Source organism: Cladosporium halotolerans (genome assembly GCF_011745625.1).
Source record: "Cladosporium halotolerans strain TM138-S3 chromosome Unknown Sca7, whole genome shotgun sequence".
Taxonomy (NCBI): domain Eukaryota; kingdom Fungi; phylum Ascomycota; class Dothideomycetes; order Cladosporiales; family Cladosporiaceae; genus Cladosporium; species Cladosporium halotolerans.
The window spans coordinates 110,276-131,537 of NW_027191458.1; the positions used below are offsets into that span (position 1 = coordinate 110,276).

Here is a 21,262-nt window from a genome sequence, read left to right on the forward strand (position 1 = left end):
GAGTCCACGGCGTTTTGTCCGGCAGCTTTCGTGATGACCAGTCGCGTGATAAGTTGGTGGAGAGAATGATTGATGCCAATGCAAAGTTGATGAAAACGAAAGCGACAATGGATCAATTGCAGAAAGATTACCCTTGGACTCACGCGCCACTCATTGTTGGGGCGCCCATGCGCCTCATTGCCCTCTCAAAATTGGCATGTGAAATCTCTAATGCAGGCGGACTGGGCTACATCGGTGCTGGCAGCGATGCGTCAACGCTTGAACATGAGCTACAACAAGGCAAACTGTCACTAAGAGGACCATCTGCCAACGACACCCTTCCAGTAGGCGTGGGCTTCCTCTTGTGGGCTGGAGAAAAGCTGCTGCAAGAATCACTTCCGATCTTGGAACGTCACAAGCCAGCGGCAATCTGGTTGTTTGCACCGGAGAAGCCCGACCAACTGAAGCGCTGGACGCAGGAGTGTAGACGAGTGACGAGCAGCAAAAGCAAAATCTGGATTCAAATTGGAACTGTAAACGAAGCTTTAGAGGCCGTCAGGTTATGCCAACCAGACGTTCTAGTCGTGCAAGGAACCGATGCCGGCGGACACGGCCTTGAAGATTGCGCCGGTCTGATGAGTCTCTTGCCGGAAGTTGACGACGCGGTTTCCTCTGACTGCGCTGCGCAAAACGTGCCAAAGCCAGTCCTGATAGCTGCAGGAGGAATCATGGACGGCCGCGGCGTAGCAGCCTCGCTGTCCCTTGGTGCCTCAGGAGTGGTGATGGGAACTCGCTACCTTGCCTGCCCAGAGAGCAATATTGCAAAGGGCTACCAGGACGCGGTCATCAACGCAAGAGACGGCGGCGTCAACACTGCTAGAGGCAAGCTCTACGATTCTCTACGAGGCACCACCGACTGGCCAGCACACTATGGTGGACGCAGTGTTTTGAACGAAAGCTGGCACGACGCTGCAAAGGGCATGAGTTTCGAGGAAAATAAGCGCTTGTACGATGATGCATTGCAGCTTGGCGACGATGGCTGGGGCGAGAAAGCGAGGCTTACCACTTATGCCGGGACAGGCGTTGGACTGGTCAAAGAGGTCATAGCTGCCGCAGATGTTACCAGGGAGGTCAGGGAAGAAGGCATTCGCATCATTAAACGAGCTCGTAGTCTTTTGTAATAGCGCCATGTTGGCATTTCGCGTACGCCCTCACGCCAGATCCTGCCGGATATATTGAGTCGGATGGGGCCATGGCGCTGATGATGGTTTGTACCCAATGAGCTCGCTGATTCCACGCCATGATCAAAACGTATTGACTCGGGAATCCATTGTCAGCGAAAAAGGCGCTCCGGTAAGAAAGAAAGATTCGAACGCAGGCTTATCAGAGAATAACAACACAATACCAATACCCTCACGTACGATACGTACAATCACTCAGTCAACCAGTCCTCTCATCCTCTCCCTGCCTCTTGCACCCACTCCATGCAAACACCAAACCCATTTCTCACCAGACGTGGCACAATTGAGAAAGAAAAGGAAAAGAGCGACAGCGATCTCACAGCGAATTAATCAATTGTATACCCAACCCGATCCCGATCCAACCTATCCGGCCTGTCCGTATCCTAGTCTCATTCCCCATGCCTGATCCAACAAGAAAAATACTAGGGAACGAAAATGATCAAAAATGAGAATGATAGAATGAAAGTAAAACCTCTGTCAACAGTGTGCGCTCTCTCTAGGAGAGGAGTAAAAATTATCTCTTCGAACAAAAAAAAAAAAAAGAGAAAAGGAGAGGTTATTGTTGTTGTTGTTGTTCAGCCGTGGCAGGCGTGTCCGAACCAAGCGGAGCGAGGCAGCTGGCGCCTCGGAGCTCGAGCTTGGCTGGCAAGTGGTTGTGGTTGATTCATTAGTTGAGGAGGTCCGTCGAAGCCAGATCTTCCGCTTCTCGCTATCCAAGAGGAGTCAAGTCAGGGGCTGGATCGTCTGGCTCGCGGACCCTCGTATCGTGTGATTCGCCGTCTCAGTATGTGCGTGTGTGCATGCGTATGTGCTGTTTCTGTCAGATTCGTTGTGGTGTGTCCGCGCCGGCGCTCGTCGCTGTCTCCGTCTAACCGCGTGTGCGTCCTGCGTGTGCATATTCTCTACTCCACCCGGGAGCCGCATCTATTCATCTCCAATTCAATTGGACCTTTCTGACGAGCTCAGCTCTTCCTCCTCCCACCATCAACCTTGCCCGCCTCCCTAACAGCCGCGACAAACTCCTCCTCGGACCCCAACTCCCACCTCCCCTCGAAACCCCAGCCGAGCAAATCGAGCACCTCGTCGCGGCCGCCGTAGAGCTTCGGCTCAAGCTTGGCCAGGATCGCGACAGCGGCGCGCACGAGGGCTTTGTCGCCTTCGAAAGCGTACAGGTCCCAGACGCGAGCCGCGAGGGCGGGCGGGAGGTTGTACGCGAACAAGGTGCGGAAGAGGGGGTCCAGGAGGTCGGAAGGCGTGAGGCCGAGAGCGGGGGAGGTGAGGTGGGCGTGGAGGGTGGGGGATTTGTATTTGAGGGTTGTGAGGACGAGGTCGTGGGAGCGGGCCATGGCGGCCTGGTCGTGGATGAGGAAGGCGAGGGGCGTGGGGCGGTTGAGGAGGTTGGCGAGGGCGACGAAGGCGGTGGCGGGCTCGGAAGGCGGGATGTGCAGGCACAGGAGGCCAGCGATCAAGTGCGTGCCGTAGACGTAGCCGACGTCGGAGCGGTAGAGAGCGTAGGCTTTGAGGACGTTGGAGAGGGTTTGCTGAGCGGGAGAGGGAGGAGAGCAGTTGAAGAGGCCTAGGTCGGGGAGAACGGCGGGGACGTCGCGAGCGATTGCGTCGAGCCAGGCGGCTTCCTTGGATTTGGCGCGCTCTTCAGAGGGCAGGGCATCGAGGCGAGTTTCGATTTGCTGAGCGCGAGCAAGAGCAGCGGTGTACGAAGATGCCGACAGCGAAAGGTCGTTTCCAATAGCTTTAGGCCAGACAAGACCACGAGCGCTGGGAGTGACACCTCGCCACCAGAGCTCGCGGGTTCGCGGCTCGTTGATCACCGCATCCCAATTGGGCAGCACATGCTGCTCCCAAATGCGGGCTATGCTGCCGTCCATCTCCGTCTTGTTCTCCTTCGCCGCCTTCTCCTTGACCGCGCGCTTCTTATCCGCTTCAGCAGCGCGCGCCATCATCTGCTCCCACTCCTTCATGTGCTTCTTCTCCTCCTTCTGGCACTTGGGCGGCAGCCATGAAGGGCGGGTGCGAGTGAGCACAGCCTCCTTCTCCTTGCTGACAGGCAGCGGATCGATCATGATGTTTCCCTTCTGAATGGGCGGCATCTCCGCAAGGCTGACGGTCGTCCTGCTCTTCTGAATGCTGTTCCGAGGCGGGCTGTTCGACGCGCTACCGGGCGCAGATCGCAGCTTCTCCGCAGACCGTCGCTCAGCGTACTCCTCGAGCTTGGCCGAGAGTTGGCGAGCCTCTTCGTTGAGATCGTCAGTCCAGGACTTGGAGCGCTGCGGCCTGCCGAAAGGCTTTGGCGGGAAAGCGTGAACGGTCGCGCTGTGAGGCATCTTAGGCCTGGGGTGTTTGGGAGAGCGAGGGGACCGGCTGAGAGGGCCGTGTGGCCGCTTAGCATTCTTGGGCACATTGGCAGAGTGCAGTGATGAATGCGCGCCGACCGGGGGCAGATTGTTGTACGAGGGCTGCCGTTGCGGGCTAGGCGTGCGGCTTACTCGTGACTGGCCGGGTACGGGTGTGAAAGGGACGTTTTCCAGAATGGCCTCGTCCGGGACCTCTTCGTCCAGATCGTCGTATTCCGCTTCGAGCTGCTTGACCGTCTTCCTGCCAGGCTGCCACGAGCTCCTCCTGGCCGTGAGGCCACTTTCCTGTGACACCTTCGGTGTAGGAACATCGGGCGACAGAGGAGATGACATTAAGCCCTTGGCAGGCGAGGGTGATCGTGAAGAATCTCTGCGTCCTCCCATGGCGTAAGACGACGATGAAGGGCTGGTGAATCCCCTGCGCATGCCACGTCCCAAAGTCTGGCTGCGCGGGTCTCCCGCGGCAACCTGCAGGCCCGGGTAGCCCCTTGCATTGCCGCTCTTGACGTCTCTTCTCTCAGCAGGCCGGGATGCGCCATTGCGCTTCGCAACCTCCAGGTTCTCGGTCGTCCGCGGTGGCCTCTTCAGTGTCGGTCTGCTTTCAGGCTTCAAGTTGCAGTCTTCCACGGAATCCCGTCCGGTCTCCTCAAGGGTGATGTCTTCAAAGTTGGCCAGCTTCTCCGTGCTCGCATCGTCGAGAGACAATGACCGGCACGAAGAGGAACTGCTCTTCGAGCTCTTGCTGTAGCTCAACTCCGGCGGCGAGCTCGGAGCCGTTTCGACAATGGGCTCCTCCGCAATCATGATGCTGTGTGCCCGCTCGGCGGGTGTTCGGTACGCCATGCTTCTCCTGCGTCGGCCTCGCGCGGCGAGCGGCTTGACGGTGGTCTTGGGTACGCTGACGCTCTGCACGGCGTGCTTGCCGGCTCCAAATCCGCTCCAAACGGTGGTCGAGAACAGGTCCGAGTTCAAGAGCGAGCGCAAGTATTCATGTCGTGATTCCTGGGCGTGGCGGAAGCGGTGGGCGGAAGGCAGGCGGGAGTCGTGGAGGGAGCGGTCGACGAAGGCCAGGTCGGGGTGGTATTGGTAGTAGTAGTGGTGATGGTCGTGGGCAGTGCGGTCGTTGCCAGGGACGAGTTGCAGGCCGTCTTCCGAGTCGAAGTCGAGGCCTTGGACATGGGTAGGAATTGGACGGCGAGCCGGGGCCAGGTGCGCCATGAGAGGCAGAGGGTGCAGTAGGTGCGCGCGACCGTTCGGTGGAGGCAGACCGGGGGGGTGGGCGCTAGCTTATGTCTGCCGTCCTGGCCGTCCTCCACTTTGATGAGGTGAAGCTTCAGACAGGGGCGCCGTCGGCCGGCCTAGCGCAGCGGCGTGCCCGCCAGGGGAAGGAGAGCGCGCGGCGGCCAATCAGCGCGGGCGGCGCTGCGGCTGGCGTTGAGTCGGGGGAGGATTATCTTTTGGTCGAGACTCGTGCACGGTTAGGAGGGTGAGAGCCTGAGGGAGGAAGAGTTGTTCCGGTATTGCATGAGGTGAGGTGTGGATGGGGAGCGTGGACAAGAGACAGCAGGCATTGAGGGGGTAGCAGTCAGATAAGACACCGCCAAAGGCAATCCATCATCATCAGACGGACTCGAGCGGGCGGCATGGACGAGCTAAAGGTACAGCTCCCAGCAGGCAGAGCTGCCGTGCATGAGCGCATACATGCAGGCATGCGCGCATTGTCTGCCACTACGCCGTGCGCGGTAACCACCACCACGAGTACAGCTCTGCTTGTATGTACGTACCGTACCTTATCATTGCATTCGTGCATGCCGGCTGCCCATCCCTACCAGCCCCATCTCCACGTCCAAACCCAAAACCTTCAAGTTCCACCGCATGACATGTAGGACGGTAGTACATACAATTATCACATACAATTATCACAATCTACAGTTACAATTCACCTAGACCTTCTCTCACAAAGCAAGCACCCGTCCGTCGACAGCCGCCTCGTCCAACATCCAAGCACCGACGCAAGAAAAACGGCTCGCAGCCTCTCTCGTCACCGCCGTCACTGCGCACCCGCACCGCCGCCAACACAACACACCGTCAGGCGCGCTAGACGCCGCCGCCGCCCGAGCGGCTGGGGAGGAACAGCAAGCAGGGCAGAGCAAGGCAGCCAGCCGGCTGCGCGCGCGCCATGAAACGCGGAGAGAGAGAGAGAGAGAGAGGCGCCGGACATCCCCTTCGCGAGATAAAAATGCGAAGGCTGGGAGACACGCCATGCTCACGTTTTTTTCCCGCGCTGCTCGTCCGTCCGGTCTTATGATCTGACGCGGTGATAATACCTAGGTAGTTCCCCACAGGAGCAGCGCAGCAGGCGCAGATCGCAGTTCCCACAACGGCCGATTGCGTCGTGGTTTTGCGTGGCCGTGTCGATGCGGCACTACTAGGTAGGCAGGAATCGACGGGCTGGCAGAACAGAGCAGCGCAGGTGAGCCGTGGGCATGGCCGTCGTTGTCTGGGTCGGAATGTCACTGCTACTGTAGCGCTATTTTCTCTTCTCTTGTTTTCCGTGCGGGCGCCTGTCTGCCTTGCCTTGCCTCGCCTTACGACCCCGAGCCTCAACCGCCCACGGGCTGGCTCGCGCAGGATCAGAATCGGGCTGGCCGGCGATTGATTTCTTTCGCGCGAGCTTATCTGCTTTGGTCCAGATGCTTTGGCGGTGTACCGTCAAAAGACGAAAAGATCTTCTTATCGCGAATCGCACGATGCGGCTGCAGCTACAGTACGTAGTACCGTCCAACAATCCCATGTTTCCCAAACCCGCAATTCAAGGCGGTGCAGTTGCAGATCGCTCACGACAGCACATGTCCACTCTCGACCAAAAAAAGCAGGGAAGATGCTCGCTCTCTCCGCTCCTTGTAGGTAATCCGCGACGACGCAATCTGCACATCATCCCGCATCTGTCTGTCTGCCCTTCCCCGCGCCTCTGCTGTAGTGTGTACTCGCCATCTATTTTGCTATTATTGTTGTTCTTTTACGAATCACACGGCACAGCCCTCACGTCAACGATCTCGCCGACCCGCGCCCCAGCACCGGCGGCTTCCTAACATCCCTCCTGGCCATCTGCGCCTCCAACCAAGCGAGCAAATCGCCAAACCCCGTCTGGCGCCTGCGGAACACCGCTCTGAAAGCCGAGCACGCGAGCCTGCATCCCGTTCATAATCCGTCAGCCAAAGCTCCGATATAATAAGCAGTCTCCACCTGGGAAATTTCCCACAACAATAACATCGCCCGCACGCGAAATTGGCCGCCCGGCGGACGCCGGATGTCCTGCTTTGCGCTGCGTGCGCTGCGCGCGCGGGCCAGCGAGCGATGATCCCGTGGCGCAAGCGTGGCGTCCACTAGCAGTCCGGCTGTTGAAACGGCGGGCGCTGGGTGGGGGCGCGGCGCAGAGGCTTTGACGCTTGCGCTGGACTGGGCGGGAGAGCGCGGGAATCGCGATCTTTGGGAGATCGTCGCGCAGGACGTGGGAAATGGCGGGACGAGGCTCGGGTTTTTTTGGTTGTGATGGGGAATGATGATGGTGACGGACTGGGTGAGGTGAGGTAGGCAACGGGAAATCGACTTACCATCGTGTCTGCGAGTCGGCGACGGCGCACTCGAACGGCACGCCGCTCTTGGACGCCTTGCGGCGTCTGGTGAGGCCACAGGCTAGCTTGATGAGGTCGTCGAGTGTTCCTGTCAATGTTAGAGACCCGAGTCAGCAAGGTCCTTGGATGTCGTGCCCTGTTTCTGACCCCGCGGGTATGCTTGCCCAACATGTGGTTGTCAAGACGTGCCGAATCAACTCTAACCTGCTAGTCGAGCTCTCCAAATCCTGCATTCGGAGCGCAGCCCGGTCTCCAATGGACAGGCGAGCCTCACGCCACCTGCAGGCTGAAGCTGCATGCCGCAAGCAGCTAGGCAGGAATACGGTGGTTGAGCAAGCTAGGGATTAGGACTTACTTATGATGAGCTTACTGCTAGGCTGCTTTTTGTGAGGCAGAGCCTTAATGTACGAGTAGCTCTTATGTGCCACTTCGTTGAAGGCTTGGTACAAGTTGGTGAGGACTGTCGCCAGCGAGTTGAAGTTCGTCGATAGGTGCATTGCGCGCATGTGTAACTTCAACGCATTAAGGGTCTTTCTGTAGAACGATTGGCCTTGTAGTTTGGAGTATTCCACCGTCACTGAGTCGCGGACGCTGACTGTTTGGCGGCGCGCTGTGTCCTTGGCCAGGTCCAGAGTAACGGTATTGATGGCGTTGCCGCAATATGGGAAGTCTGTCTGGGCTGGTAGTCGATCGATCGGAATGCCCTCAACGTCGATGTCGAAGTTGGCTTTGCTCTTATCACTCTTCACCTGCACTCCAAACTCCGGTAGACCGCTGTGCATAGTTCGAAGGAACTTTTCAGCAACATTCCGATCTGTAGTAATGACGAGGAAGTCGTCAATGAGTCTCAGAAGTGTGCTATTCTTATTGTTGACGAAGCCAAGAGCGGTCCTTTCAAGCTCAGCGTAGAAATAGCTGCACAACAAACTCGAAACGATCGAGCCTTGTGGGATGCCTTCTTTCTGTCGATAGAAGCGATTGCCCATTTTGATAATGTTGGATTCGACGTGCTCATGCAAGAGGTCCAGGATTGCTTTTCGTTGCTCACATCGTTGCAGTACTCCGCCTACATATGCTGTCCGAGTTCGACCTGTCGTAGAATCAGATTGGATCTCGACATCCAGATCAATCCCAGCACCATCGCTTGTCGCTTTTGTGAGGAACTTCCAAGTTGGTCTCGCCCCAAATCCCGGAGTCTCTTGGTTGTGGCCGCCCAACAGCTTCGCACGAGCATACTTAGACAAGCGATACTCGTCAGCTGAGAGGATTTCCCCCGCCAGTCGAAGCAGTTTCTTCTGGGGTATTGTATCGAAGCAGGATTTCACATCAACTTTGGCGAAATAGAGAGGCTTTGAAGACAGTCCTCGATCTTTCAGAGATGCTCGGAATTGTTGCAGGCGTAGAAAGATATCTTCAATCGAGAACACGGCCGATCCGAGCATTTCCGTGCGCATGCCTCGCTCGTAATTCAGAATGCTGAACGCAGGCGTCAGCACGCTGTTTATGCTTCTGCCTAGCACTACATTTCCATGCTGCTGTCGTTGGATACGGCGACGAAGGTTGACAATGGGACGCATGCCATGGTTCTTTGGTAGTAAGCGTACTTTGCTGACACCTAGAGCGCGCTGTGTCATGACTCTCTGCAGTTCTGCTGGCCTGCATTCCTCGAACATGTTCAGTCTGAGAGTGTCGAGTGCAGGTTCGGACATCACTTTCCAGACATCGTGTCGGAAATAGAAGACTTGACCACGATGAGCTCCGGATTCTGTCACATAGAAGTGGCTCCTTATGAGCGGCATGAGGTATGAGTCGAAGAGATAGTAGAGGAACTCCGCCATGATGTCTTTGCGGGTGTCAAAATCAGACCTGCTCATTCTAGCTCCCTTTTCTGCTTTTTGTGGCACCAGCCATTGGATGTCGCTCAAAGACAGCCCGTGTACCAGATCATGCATGCTGAGAGTCTCGTAGCGACGGAGGTGGATGAAGCGGTCAACGCAGTTCATTAAAAGGCGAAAATTGTTCGACTTGACTCCACCATCGCCGAAGGCATCTGGAGGGAATACGTTCTGGATCGCTGCTCGGCAGAAAGCAGACACTTGAGCGCATGTCGAAGCATGTCTAAAAGTGTTCATCTCATCAATCTGGTCTTTGGGTAAACGTGGGCAGTAGTTATCTAGCAACGCCTTGTAGGAGCACCGGGTGTGCCTTTTCCGTAAGCGTTTCACCATGTCGAATGGCAGTCCGCGCAATCTCCTGGGTATCTTGTCTTCCGGTAAGGGAGGCTTTCCAGGCCGGTATTTGCGTTGAGCTCGCGACCTTGCAATTTCTTGCTCGCGTGACGTGTAATCCATGAAAGGTTGCGAGGTGTCTCGCAGGTCTGTCAGAGACGTAAAAACGTTGTGCAGGCCGAATTGCCGTGGGAAAATGTACTTCATCACGTGGATGGTCTCGGCGGTGTTCTCGATGTCACGACAACGGCTCAACACATGCATGTGACTCAGGCCAGCGCGAACATGACCAGACGCTTTGACAGAGGGCCTAGCGTAGAGCATCCTATGTCGAAGTAAGCGTACATCCGTAGTCCCACGATTTGACTGCATTTTCGATGGGTGGCTTGAGCGATCACCAGAATCATGTTGAGCTGAATTTTTGGGATCCTTGACTCCAGATTTGAGGTCGCTGAGTGGGACGCCGCATATTTGTTTAACGTTGCTACTATCAGCTACTGGACGGTACAAGCCACAGTCCATGAGCATCTCGCTCAATATGCGTTCAGAACCTCGCCCGAGCAGCTCCGGCAAACTAGTCCAAGCATGATTTTTGACCTCGGGGACGAATGGGTTCGTCGCGATAGAGTAGACGCCGGGTATTCCAGGTACTGCTTGAGCCTCTATGCCATTGGCACCGCCGGATGATCGCTGAAAGCCGTGGCACAGAAGATGTGGCGGACGGTAAGAGCCAATATAACGCTTGAATAAAGACCAAATGGTGAAATTCACGATCTGCAGCGTGTCAGCTCCAATGAAATAATAAGTATCGTCCCAATGAATGATCGAGGTGGAACTAAAAGAAAAGGAAGGTATATGAGACTCCTACCTCAGACTGCCTTAATTGCCCTACGCTAGGGCTTACAGAGATGTCCGTCTCCGACACCTGTTGGGTAAACACAGATATGTCCTGGTCAAGCTGTTCGAGCTCTTGGGTCGAAACATGCTTCGCTGTCCCAACCAGTGTCGAATCCAGGAGGTGCACAACGTCATTTTCAACGAGAATACTGTTGTCCTTCTCAGGCTGAAGACCATAATGAAGCAGCCTCCTGCGGCGCTTCTTCGATGACTTGGGCAACCGTGAGATAAGATATGTTCGCAAGCTGTGAACCTCTTGGTAGTAACATTGTAGCAGCGGCACGACAGGGTGTCGATCAGTTCGCTGCCTTTTGTTCGAGTTGCTCTCGTCACGAGACTTGCGCTTGCGCTTCATCGCTGAAGCAGTGGGTCGCTACCGGAACCGCTAGGACTTCATGAGCAGCGATCAGCGAAGACTCTGGCCGAGTCCGTCTTTGACCAAGATCAAGGAGTGTACTTGTGTCGAACAGTAAGGCTGTAGCGACGTTGGTAAGCCAGGCACGCGTCGCGCGTCGTTCCTTGACGCGACGCGAGCAGTCGGGATCTTGAAGCACCCGAACGCCGACAAACACCGAGCTTCAGTCGTGGCAGCAGTCGCTGAGTAATCGCTCTTGCAGCTCCTCTCGCCCCTCGCTTGCCAGGAATGGGCAACGTCGACGAGCTCGGTTGTATCAAAGATCACCTGACGTCTTGAGGATAGTGATACCAAGCGAATAGTACTTGACTCTAGTCAAAACGAAGGGAAAGCGTTGCCTGACCATCATAGCCCCGCTCGAGAACTTACATTGCTAAGAACAACGTCACTGGCTCGCGAAGAGCGAAGCATCTTGCGAGGAGAGATTTAAGTACGAGCATCATTCCGCCTTTCACTTCCAAGACATCGAGACGGCCATATGTTGAACACCGCTTCTAAACGCATTATCTCGACTGTGGATACAGTACATCGAACAAGCATAGCTAGGACAATGGCGACAGCATCTCGGGTCCAGCTGACCACGCACGAGGAGCCGGCATTTGCGGTATTACAAGCAAGCACAGCAGATAAAGCCCAATTCGCTTCAGACCTGCTTCAGAAGAATCATGATAATTACCATATCTACTTCAATCATGATGGCTTTCATAACCACATTGCCCACCATCTTCTCACGACCTACGCCTTAGCTGCTTCCACGAAGGACCTTCAATATCACTTCGACAGCAACAAGTCTTACCAAAGACCAATGCAACCCTACGACCAAGCCGTGGTTGAGAATATGAGCGACCCAGCAAAGTTCACCAAGTACCTTGGAGACGAAAAGCACTACAATGATTTCCTTCAGTTCTTCCAGAACGATATCGACAAGCAGGGATGGCAAGCGACCCTCAACAAATACGTCTTCGGAGAAAACGATCTTGCTCACAAAATTCTACCACTCATGTTTGCCGGCTTCTTGCACCCAATAATTCACCTCGGATTCGGCGTTGAGTTCGAGCAACCGGCCATCATAGCTGAAGCCCTGGCACAGGCCGCCACGCACACTAACTGGATCGCAAAGTTCCTCTGGTCCTCTGAAGACGCCGTCAGAGTAAACCGCTCGAAGCCTTCCAAATCTATGGTCGAGCTGCTTGATGAGATCCGCAACGACAAAGACCTCTACAATTCGGTGCAGATGAAGGACGGCAACAAGGTTCGCGACGGCGTCCTCGCACGAGCCGGTGATCGCATGATCAGTTACGCCGCGCAGTATCACGTCAAACCCTCTGAGCTTGAGGAGAAGACGGCTGAGATGATCAACGGCGCTGCCTACTTCACCGGAGGCGCTCAACGCAAGGATCGCGACGTCAAATTTGATTTCTTCTACATGCACTGCGTCAACTCCAGCATTTTCTGGCCAGTCTTCCTCAAGCAATCTTGGCTGAGCGAGGCAAGCAAAGTTAGGCTGCTCGAGTGGAAGGTCTGGAACGATCTCGCCATGTACGTGTCGAGGAAGAGCCCCGAGATTCACTTGGACGAGATCAGGAACTACAAGCCGAAGCAGCCCTCGGACTGGACGAAGGTCGTCGAGCGAGTAAGGGCTCACGAGGATGACGGCCATGCGTCAAAGATGGTCAGGGCGCTTGCACACGGACAGCAATCCTGTGCGCCGTACGATTCCAAGGCAGAGTTCAGGCTGAAGAAGGATGATTGGCTACAGCTTGCGCATATGACTATTGATTCTGTTGAGAACGATGGTCCGACTTGGGTACGGTCGACAGGATTTGATCAGGCTTGGGAGAAGGTACCGTTGAGATCTCAGTTGTAGAGCGACGAGGCGAAAGCGCTATTGAATGGTGTATGATATTACCAGATTGAAGATAGTTACAAGCTTACACGTGATGCAAATCATGTGCATCTATCTGAAAGGCGACTCGCTCAACGCCTTCTCGGTCTCCGTCTTTGCATCGTATCCGTAAAGCCATGGTTGCACCACGGGACATTGCCACCTGCTGGGAAACTTGACATCAATCTCCCTGCCCAGTGTGGAACGCATCAACTCATCACGGGCCTCTTGTTCTGATCCATCGAGCATGTGAAAGTCTTTCCGTTGAGCGAAAGTCTCTCGCACAATCGCCTCGCCTCGCTTCTTCCGCAGCCGCTGGAACATGTCCAAAGCCTGGGGCAACTGGTCTTTCGACTCCAAGGCGCCCAAGACATATCCCAGCACTGCGCCATCCTCAAGCGAGCTATTCGCTCCTTGCGCGAGATAAGGCAGCATCGAATGGGCACTGTCGCCAATGAAGACGAAGTTGTTCTTGTCGCTCACCCAACTGTCCAGCTCCGAGCGATGCATCAGCTTCCACTTGTCAACTGTCTTGACGTGGTCCAAGAAACGATTCAAAACTGGATCCCAGTCGGCAAAAATTGCTCGCATCTCATCCAGCGAGCCGGCCTGCCTCGCTACGCCAGGCGGCAAATTGTCCGGCACGAGCAGCACGATATTGAACATCTGCCCGCCGCGCAGAGAATACGCGACGACATGCGAGCCGGGGCCGATCCAAAAGTTGCAGGATGGCTTAGCCACCCAGTCGAACAACTCGCGGTCATCCTTCAGATCCTCTGAACGCAAGACGATTCTATACGCCAGATCGCCCGTTGGCAGCGGCTCGTCCGACGTGCCCTTCGAAGCGAGCAGTCGCTCCCTGCACTTCGACCACAGGCCGTCCGCACCCACGATCAGGTCCGCTTTGAGCTGCTCGCCGCCTTCTTTGAGAGTGAGCAGTGGCGCGTCGAAATCGACGTCTGCGACTCGCGCTCCGAGGCGGACGCGGACGCCGAGCTGCTGCGCTCGCTCGCAGAGCGCGACCTGCAAGTCGACGCGGTGGAGGTCCCAGAAGGGCGCGTCGTACTTCTTTCGCATGTCAACGTCAAAGTCATCTGTACGCGAGAGTAGTTTTCCGTCCGAGTAGCGCCTCACGGCCAGATAGGTTGGTTCGGCGGCTTTGGACTCGAGCGTTGAGAGGATGCCCCATTGTGAGAAGAGCTTGCTGGCGTTGGGTGTGATTTGAAGACCAGCTCCAATCTTTTGGAGCGTTAGCAAGTGCAACTCACGATGTAAGAGTTCAAATCTCATTCACCTCTGCGAGTTCTTTGGCGGCTTCTACGACCTGGACATTGTGGCCAGCGAGGGCACACGAGATGGCGGCGCTCAGACCAGCTAGTCCGGCTCCGACAATGATGATGTCGAGACGAGATGCGTTCGTCTTGCGTTCCATACTTGTCTCAAGTAACAAGTTCCGTGCTTGATATCACTTTCTTAGTGGGAAGATAGCTGACTCAAAAAATAAAGGTAAGAAGAGTGGATGGTCGGAAGCTGCTCAAATCGGAACCGAGCCCTAACATCGCGTCTTCATCGCACTTATGGATGGATTTGTCTTTCTGGCAGCCGAGGCAGCTCGCCATAATGCTCTCCGATTAATCGGCCATGATAGCAATGTTCGCTCCGTGCCGATGTCGTTCTTTAGGGCTCATCATCCACGTCAGTTCTGTGGAGAGCGGGGAAGCGTTCTCGGGAGTTGGTGCTTGTGATCGCGGCAATGAGTTCTGCCGGCGACATCGCAGCGGACGACAGCTTACCTACAACATACATAAGCATTTCAGGGCTGATCCTAAAGATCGATTGACGTTTCGATACAAATCCACAGGCATCATGGCCAACACTCTTGCCGACCACAACAAGATTGTCGAAGTTTCAAAGAACTTCAGAGACTATCTGATCCCGTTGGACCACCCAAGACTGCATCCTAATGACCGAGATGCTAGGACACACGGCAAAGGCGTATTGGGCAATGAGGGTATCTTCCTGACTCCGGTCGCAAGAGGCTGGCTTCAGAACTATCAGAGTCCCTACCATGGCTTCACCACAGACGGCACGATAAGACAAAATTTGTGGAAGGCCGACCCAAAAGCAAATGGCCCGACTAAAGAGATGGTCGCTGCCGCAGAGAACCTCTTCAAGGTTGCATCTACAGACGAGCAGAAGAGATTCAGCTACGATATGAATGCAAAGGAATGGCGAAGTTGGTCAAACCCGGAAGTGAGTCTTAGAATACATGGCCGTGTCTGACCAGTTACTAATTCAAGTCAGGTGATCGTTGTCGATTCAGGCGTGCGCATTGAAGATATGCAGAAGGTGACACGGGACGCTGTGCATGACCTTCTCAAAGCAAGTCTTTCGCCTGAAGGATACGGCAAAGTGTGGACCGCCATGCTTACCAACGCCTTCCTCGGAGAATTGACGACGCTCAAAAATGTTATGAATACGGACAGCTACCACTTTTGCTTCTTTGGTGAGCCAGCAGCAGACAAGCCCTGGGGGTTTAACGTGTTCGGCCACCACCTCTGTTTGAATGTCTTTTCTCTTAACGGCGAGGTAGTCATCGGTCCTTTCTTCGTCGGAGCAGAACCAAATATCATCGACGAGGGTCCTGACAAGGGTACCAAGATGCTCAAGAAGGAAGAGGAAGCCGGTCTTGCCTTGATGAAGAGTTTCTCTCCCGAGCAGCAACAGAAGGCTACTCTCCAAGGCGACATTGACGACATCGAGGGCGACACGATGCCCGCCGGACGCTTCAACAAAGCCGACTTGCGCGGCCTAGGAGGCGCTCACCAAGACAACCGAGTCATCCCGTTCGAAGGCCTCTGCGCAAAAGACATGACGGCTTCGCAACGGCAGGCGTTGCTCGAGATAGTGGGGATCTTCAACGAGATCTTGCCTGCCGAGACGAAGAAAATGTTTCTGAAACGCGTCGAAGATCATTTGGATGAGACCTACTTTGCTTGGATCGGTCCGGTCAACGATGAGACGCCATTCTACTACAGAGTGCACAGCCCGATCGTGATGGATGAGTTCGACCATCACAACGGCGTCTGGCTGGCAAATGCGCTGCCGAAGAAATATCACATCCACACGATCCAAAGGCTGCCTAACCGGGGAGACTATGGTACGGCGTTGTATGATGAGTGGAGGGCGAAGCAAGGTGTCAAGGGTGGTGAGAAGCAGTGAAGCAGGGGGCAATCGAAGTTGGTGGTCAATGTAGCAATGATGTGGTCAATTAGCAAGCATGAATTACAATCATCTTTCTCCGTGCAGCAACCTGTGATTTCAAAATGGACAGAATGCCTTTTGCGTGTTTTCGTAATGCCTGTTCGTCGCAATCTTCAAGCACAGCATGACGTACGCAGGAGCGGCGCGTGGCAGCACGAGCCTCTCTCCAGCCCGACTCCAGCCCAACCCCGAGGCACCTTGGGCGAGCTTGACGTTTCACAGCGAAGCCTGGCCTGGACCGTCACCCCTCCACCATCCACCTACCACTCTTTATGTGAGCCCGTAGAGCACCGACAATGTTCTCCGGCTCCAACTCATACCTGGGCGGCGCAAATAGCGGCCGCCCTGGTCTGCAACCCCAAGCGACTGGCTTCCAGGGCCAGCCATCACCCTTTCAGTCGCAGCAACCTACTGGCTTCGGCCAGCAACAACCACTGCAGCAGCAGTATACTGGTTTTCCTCCTGGTGGACTGCAGCCTCAAGCGACTGGATATCCGCCGCAACAGCAGCAGAATCAGTTCCAACAACAACAGCCCCAATACCAAGGCTTCCAGCAGCCGCAGCCTACTGGCTTCCAACCTCCTCAGCAGCAACCTCAGCCAACCGGGTTCCCGCCTCAACAGCAACAGCAAAATGTCGCGCCGCCGCCGCCGGCGCAGCCGCAGATGCCCCAGCCCACGGGCATGACTTCCAACGACATTGCCGCTTCCTTCCGCGGCACCTCTCAGCCATCCCCAGCGCCAGCACCTAGCACTGGCGGCACCAAGATTCCCAACATTCGGTTGAGCTTCATCACTGCATCCGATCAATCGAAGTTCGAGCAGCTTTTCAAGAGCGCGACGGGAAATGAGCAGGCTTTGAGCGGCGAGAAGGCGAGGGATTTGCTTCTCAGGAGTAAGCTGGATGGCAATAGCCTGGCACAGATTTGGACACTCGCCGATACCACAAAGTCTGGACAACTGCTCTTCCCCGAGTTTGCGCTGGCCATGTGGCTTTGCAACTTGAGTTTGACTGGCAAGAGCATGCCCTCAACCCTGCCTGAGACGGTCCGCAACGAGGTCTCCAGCATGGTAGATATCATCTCCTTTGGAGTGCCGGACGATCGGCCTACTCAGCAGCCCAGCAGCAACGCCCCCAACTTCAGCGAGCCGCCCAAATCCTCCACTCCGACAATTCAGCAACCTCAGGCGCAGAACCCGTCTAACTCGCAGCTTTTGTCGCAACTCACCGCGCAGCCGACTGGCTACCAGTTTCCCCAGCCGACTGGCTTCCAACAGCCGCAGCAGACCGGTTTCCAAGGAGGTATGCCTCAAGCGACCGGATACAACGGGCCCCGCCCTCCGATGCCGCCCATGCCTACTGGCTTCGGACCTCAGCAAGTCCTGTCGCCGCAGCAGACCGGATTCGGCGGAGGTCCTATGGCACAACCGCTGAACGCCCAGCCAACCGGCCGTCCTGGTCAGTGGGGTCTCGTGAATGCGCCTGCTTCGGGCCTTCCTAATCTTGATGCTCTTCAGCAGCAGATGATGCCGCAACCTGGGCGCGAGACTGGTTTCACCACCCAGGGTTTGCGAGGCAATGCGACCGTTCCCTGGTCTGTCACCAAGCAAGAGAAGCAAATTTACGATGACATGTTCAAGGCTTGGGACGGGTTTGGCAAGGGGTTCATCAGCGGTGAGCAAGCGATTGAGATCTTTGGTCAGTCGGGCATCGAAAAGGGTGATCTTGAGCGTATCTGGACGCTTTCAGACCCGAACAACAAGGGTCGTCTGAATCTCGACGAGTTCGCTGTCGCCATGCATTTGATCTACCGCCGCCTGAACGGATACCCAGTTCCAGCCAAGCTCCCTCCCGAGCTCATCCCGCCGTCAACCCGCAATCTGGACGCTAGTATCGGCACGATGAAGAACTTGCTCAGCGAGGATGCGCAGCAGCGTAAGAGCACTGGTGCTTTCCTGCAGCCTCAAAAGACCGGCGTCAGCTACCTGAAGGGACATTCGTTCCGTGGCAACGGAGCGGGCCCTGCTGCGGGACGCAAAGATGCTACCATGTTCAAGAACAACGATGAAGAGGTCGGCTACCGTAGCTCCGCTAGGCGCAGAGTCGGCCAGGACGGTCGCAGCCCCAGTCCTGCGGTCAGCGAGAACAGCGTGGATGAGATGAGCATTGATCAGCTGCGCAAGGCCATTCGTGAGAAGCAAGTCCTCCTTGACGCTATGGATTTCGAGGATGAAGGCCACGCCGACGAGGAAGACGCGCTTGATCGCAAGGACAGGAAGGAGAGTGACGATTTGTTCCGCCGCATCAGGCGTTTCCAAGAGGACATTGACTCCCACCCCAACTCGGCTTACAAGACTGGCGATTCAGATGCGGAACGCCGCAGCCTCCAGAGGCAACTTCAGGGTTTGTCGGATAAGCTGCCAGAGCTTGCGAGCCATGTGCGCAAGTGCGAGCGCGCCATTGCGGATGCTCAGCTTGAGCTTTTCAGGCTCAAGGACGCTAAAGCCAACCCCAGCTCCGCCCCGGCTATCGTTGGCACCGGACCTGGTGGTGAAGTGACCGAGAGCGATCGTCTGAAGGCCAGAGCTAAGGCCATGATGCAGCAGCGCTCTGCCGCTCTCACTGGACGCAAGGTCGAAGCATCCGACGACGGCAGCGGTGCAGCTGCAAGGCTCAAGGACGAGCAGAACCGTGTGAACCGCGAGCGTGAAGACAACGAGCGCATGGTCCGCGATGTCGAGGAGAGTGTCACCGAGTACTCCAAGAGCTTGGAGTCCACGTTGAAACAGGGCGCGGAAAGCTCTTCCGATGAGCATGAGCGCAGGAGATGGGAGGATGGCCTGGGAGTTGAAGACGAGGTCAAGGACTTCATCTTCGACCTTCAGCGCAGCTCACGAGCCGCCAGGATCAGAACCGAGGAGAAAGCCCGTCCTCGTGCCGCTGAGCGCGTGGAAGAGCCCAGCCGCAGCCGCAGCGACAACTTGTCTCCTCGCAACGAGAGCCCCGTTGCCTCTCGCTCGAATGCAGCCTCTCCTCAGCCCTCGAGCTCTTCGTACTCCAGCTACAAGACCGCCGAAGAGCGCGCGGCTTTCATCAAGCAGCAAGCCGAGGCCCGCATGGCGGAGCGCCTCGCCGCGCTCGGTATCAAGGCTCCCTCCAAGGGTGGAGAGTCTGCTGGCCAGCGTGCCGAGCGCGAGCGCAAGGAGCGTGATGATCGTGTCCGTCAAGCAGAAGAGGAAGACGCTCGTCGCGAGAAGGAACGCCAGTCGAGACTGCAGGGTGAGAGCGTCGCTCCGCCGTCGCCGGCCAGCACCAAGGCCAAGCCTGCGCCGCCTGCGCCGAGGAAGAAACAGAACGAGGGTCTGCAGGCCAACGATCAGGCTCAGGCGGAGGCTGAGGCCAAGAAAGCCGAGCATGACATCAAGGAGCAGGCCTTGAGAGAGCAGCAGGCAGCTTTGGCCAACGAGACGCAAGATCTCGAGTGAGTACTCCTTCATCTTAGACAATAGTTCATGGGGCTAACAAAATCCCAGGGATGAGGAAGAACGACAGGAACGCGAACTGCAAAAGCAGCGCGAGGAGCAAGAAGCCTCGCTTCGTGCTCTTGAGGAGCAGGTCAAGGCGGGCAAGCTCAAGAAGGCAGAGGAGAAGAAGCGCCGTGAGGCGGCTAAGAAGGAGTCCTCCGAGAAGGAAGCTCGTCTTGCTGCTCAACGCGCTGAGATTGAGGCTGCTAAGGAAAGAGAACGTGTGCTCAGGGCTCAGCTTGAAGCCGACAGTGACGACGACAGCAGTGATGACGATGGCCCAGCATATGTCACACCGGACGACACCACTCCTTCTAGCAGTACGATCATCCCTGCCCAGGCGACCAGCCCGCCTCCTGCCCCTGCAGCACCTCCGGTCCCCGAGATTGTTACCAGCCCGCCAGCAGTCAAGAGTCCGCCAGAGGAGTCTAAGAATCCTTTCTGGAAGAGCATGAACCAGCAGCCTTCCGCCGCCAGCACTCCTTCGGTCGCATCTCCCGAGGCCAAGAAGGACTACAACCCGTTCCACAGCATGCAGAATGCGGAGAACAAGACCGCTCTCCCCGAGCCGGCACCCTCCGGCCGCTCCCGTGCCAAACCCTCGGACGATGACGACTGGTCGGTTGTCGAGTCCAGCGACGACGAAGACGACGAGGACCAGGGCCCCACCGGCGGCAGCGCCAAACAGCTTGCGTCTATCCTGTTCGGCACCATGGCTCCCCCGCGGCCGATGTCTGCCATGGAGAACAAGGACTCCAAGCCCACATCTCCTTCGCCTGCCTCTCCTCCGCCGCCCCCTCCCATGCCTGCTGGTGGCGCGCCTCCGCCACCTACTATGCCCGAAGGTGGTGCTCCCCCACCACCCCCGATGCCTGCAGGCGGTGCTCCTCCGCCCCCGCCAATGCCCGGTTCGGATGGTCCGCCGCCACCTCCTCCCATGCCCGCCGCTCCTTCGGCCGGTGCACTGCCGGATCGTAGCGGCCTGTTGGGCCAGATCCAGGCGGGTAAGGGTCTCAGGAAGACGCAGACTAAGGACCGCAGCCAGGCGAGCTCTGCCGGCAGGGTCTTGTAAGTAATGGATGCGAGAATCATGATACTGGGTTGGGATCGCATAGTGTAGATGTGTTTAGCGATAGTGTGGCAATGATGTTGTTTCTAGGCCCGCTGCACGAGATCGTGCTTTGTTTCACCATACGCCGATGGCCGATAGACTGGTAATTTGCGACTCGTAGTCCTTCCGAGCACTCCTTCCTACCTATGCATTCGCCTCGCCTATGTCAAATTTGCGCCTTCCATCATGGCCCTCTTGCCACTCACACATCCTGCCAGCCCTGACGCTTTAGCGTACAACGTCAGGTAGGGACTACCGTAAAGACCGATGAATACTAAACAAACATCCTGGACACCGTTTCGCTTAGATACATTCGCACTATCACCACAGAAAATATCGATCAGAGCCAGAAAGCCATCATAACTCATCAGCATATCAACCCCATCAGCAGCCACAATGCACGTTTCAGCCGCCCTCATCCTCATCCCCCTAGCGGTCCTCGTCACCTCTGCCTCGACCCAACCAAATGCCTCCAGCTCCGATTCCCCCCTCTTCTCAGCCTTGACCAATCTCGACGTTCCCGCCATCGCCTCTGCAACACGAGCGATCGAAAGCAGGCTCTCTTCAGCCGCAACCCAGACCACCGGCGACCCACTAGAGACCTTCATGCAAGCCTTGTCCGAAATCGGCGACGCCTCTGAGAAGTTCGACCGGCTCACCTCGACCGCGGACCCGGCCTTGCTCAGCAGCTTCAAGGCACGGGCGTCGGCG

At 56.4% G+C, this 21,262-nt stretch overlaps 7 protein-coding genes across 7 annotated transcripts; 4 read left to right on the forward strand and 3 right to left on the reverse strand.

Annotated features, from left to right (window-relative positions):
- Window positions 1-107: 107 nt before the first annotated feature.
- WHR41_02786 (uncharacterized protein) lies at window positions 108-1,160 on the forward strand (the record flags this gene model as incomplete). The annotated part of the gene is made up of 1 exon (XM_069371392.1): window positions 108-1,160. One exon carries the CDS (start codon window positions 108-110, stop codon window positions 1,158-1,160), a length of 1,053 nt encoding a protein of 350 aa, XP_069231441.1.
- A 1,022-nt stretch (window positions 1,161-2,182) lies between these two features.
- Window positions 2,183-4,810, reverse strand: WHR41_02787 (uncharacterized protein; the record flags this gene model as incomplete). Its single annotated transcript, XM_069371393.1, has 1 exon — window positions 2,183-4,810. The coding sequence occupies one exon, from the start codon at window positions 4,808-4,810 to the stop codon at window positions 2,183-2,185; it is 2,628 nt and encodes an 875-aa protein (XP_069231440.1).
- Window positions 4,811-5,907: 1,097 nt separating this feature from the next.
- Window positions 5,908-10,882, reverse strand: WHR41_02788 (uncharacterized protein). The gene is made up of 4 exons (XM_069371394.1): window positions 10,324-10,882; window positions 7,583-10,229; window positions 7,207-7,315; window positions 5,908-6,782 (listed from the first exon to the last, which is right to left on the reverse strand). Exons 1-4 carry the CDS (start codon window positions 10,705-10,707, stop codon window positions 6,635-6,637), a joined length of 3,288 nt encoding a protein of 1,095 aa, XP_069231435.1. The 5' UTR covers window positions 10,708-10,882; the 3' UTR covers window positions 5,908-6,634.
- Window positions 10,883-11,317: 435 nt separating this feature from the next.
- Window positions 11,318-12,634, forward strand: WHR41_02789 (uncharacterized protein; the record flags this gene model as incomplete). Its single annotated transcript, XM_069371395.1, has 1 exon — window positions 11,318-12,634. The coding sequence occupies one exon, from the start codon at window positions 11,318-11,320 to the stop codon at window positions 12,632-12,634; it is 1,317 nt and encodes a 438-aa protein (XP_069231434.1).
- A 90-nt stretch (window positions 12,635-12,724) lies between these two features.
- On the reverse strand, window positions 12,725-14,084 carry WHR41_02790 (uncharacterized protein; the record flags this gene model as incomplete). Its single annotated transcript, XM_069371396.1, has 2 exons — window positions 12,725-13,891; window positions 13,947-14,084. 2 exons carry the CDS (start codon window positions 14,082-14,084, stop codon window positions 12,725-12,727), a joined length of 1,305 nt encoding a protein of 434 aa, XP_069231628.1.
- A 281-nt stretch (window positions 14,085-14,365) lies between these two features.
- WHR41_02791 (uncharacterized protein) lies at window positions 14,366-15,964 on the forward strand. Its single transcript, XM_069371397.1, has 2 exons — window positions 14,366-14,905; window positions 14,957-15,964. The coding sequence occupies exons 1-2, from the start codon at window positions 14,519-14,521 to the stop codon at window positions 15,872-15,874; spliced, it is 1,305 nt and encodes a 434-aa protein (XP_069231629.1). The 5' UTR covers window positions 14,366-14,518; the 3' UTR covers window positions 15,875-15,964.
- Window positions 15,965-16,133: 169 nt separating this feature from the next.
- On the forward strand, window positions 16,134-20,684 carry WHR41_02792 (uncharacterized protein). Its single transcript, XM_069371398.1, has 2 exons — window positions 16,134-19,397; window positions 19,450-20,684. Exons 1-2 carry the CDS (start codon window positions 16,213-16,215, stop codon window positions 20,510-20,512), a joined length of 4,248 nt encoding a protein of 1,415 aa, XP_069231630.1. The 5' UTR covers window positions 16,134-16,212; the 3' UTR covers window positions 20,513-20,684.
- The last annotated feature ends 578 nt before the right edge of the window (window positions 20,685-21,262 follow it).

What these genes read in the sequence shown, in the direction of transcription:
- WHR41_02788 (XM_069371394.1), bottom strand. Translation starts at nt 10,707, where the DNA reads ATGAAGCGCAAGCGCAAGTCTCGTGACGAGAGCAACTCGAACAAAAGG. An exon ending in GGCAATTAAGGCAGTCTGAG is followed by an intron (nt 10,230 to 10,323) that starts GTAGGAGTCTCA and finishes GACACGCTGCAG; the next exon opens with ATCGTGAATTTCACCATTTG. An exon ending in TAGCAGTAAGCTCATCATAA is followed by an intron (nt 7,316 to 7,582) that starts GTAAGTCCTAAT and finishes TAACATTGACAG; the next exon opens with GAACACTCGACGACCTCATC.
- WHR41_02792 (XM_069371398.1), top strand. Translation starts at nt 16,213, where the DNA reads ATGTTCTCCGGCTCCAACTCATACCTGGGCGGCGCAAATAGCGGCCGC. An exon ending in AACGAGACGCAAGATCTCGA is followed by an intron (nt 19,398 to 19,449) that starts GTGAGTACTCCT and finishes ACAAAATCCCAG; the next exon opens with GGATGAGGAAGAACGACAGG.
- WHR41_02791 (XM_069371397.1), top strand. Translation starts at nt 14,519, where the DNA reads ATGGCCAACACTCTTGCCGACCACAACAAGATTGTCGAAGTTTCAAAG. An exon ending in GAAGTTGGTCAAACCCGGAA is followed by an intron (nt 14,906 to 14,956) that starts GTGAGTCTTAGA and finishes AATTCAAGTCAG; the next exon opens with GTGATCGTTGTCGATTCAGG.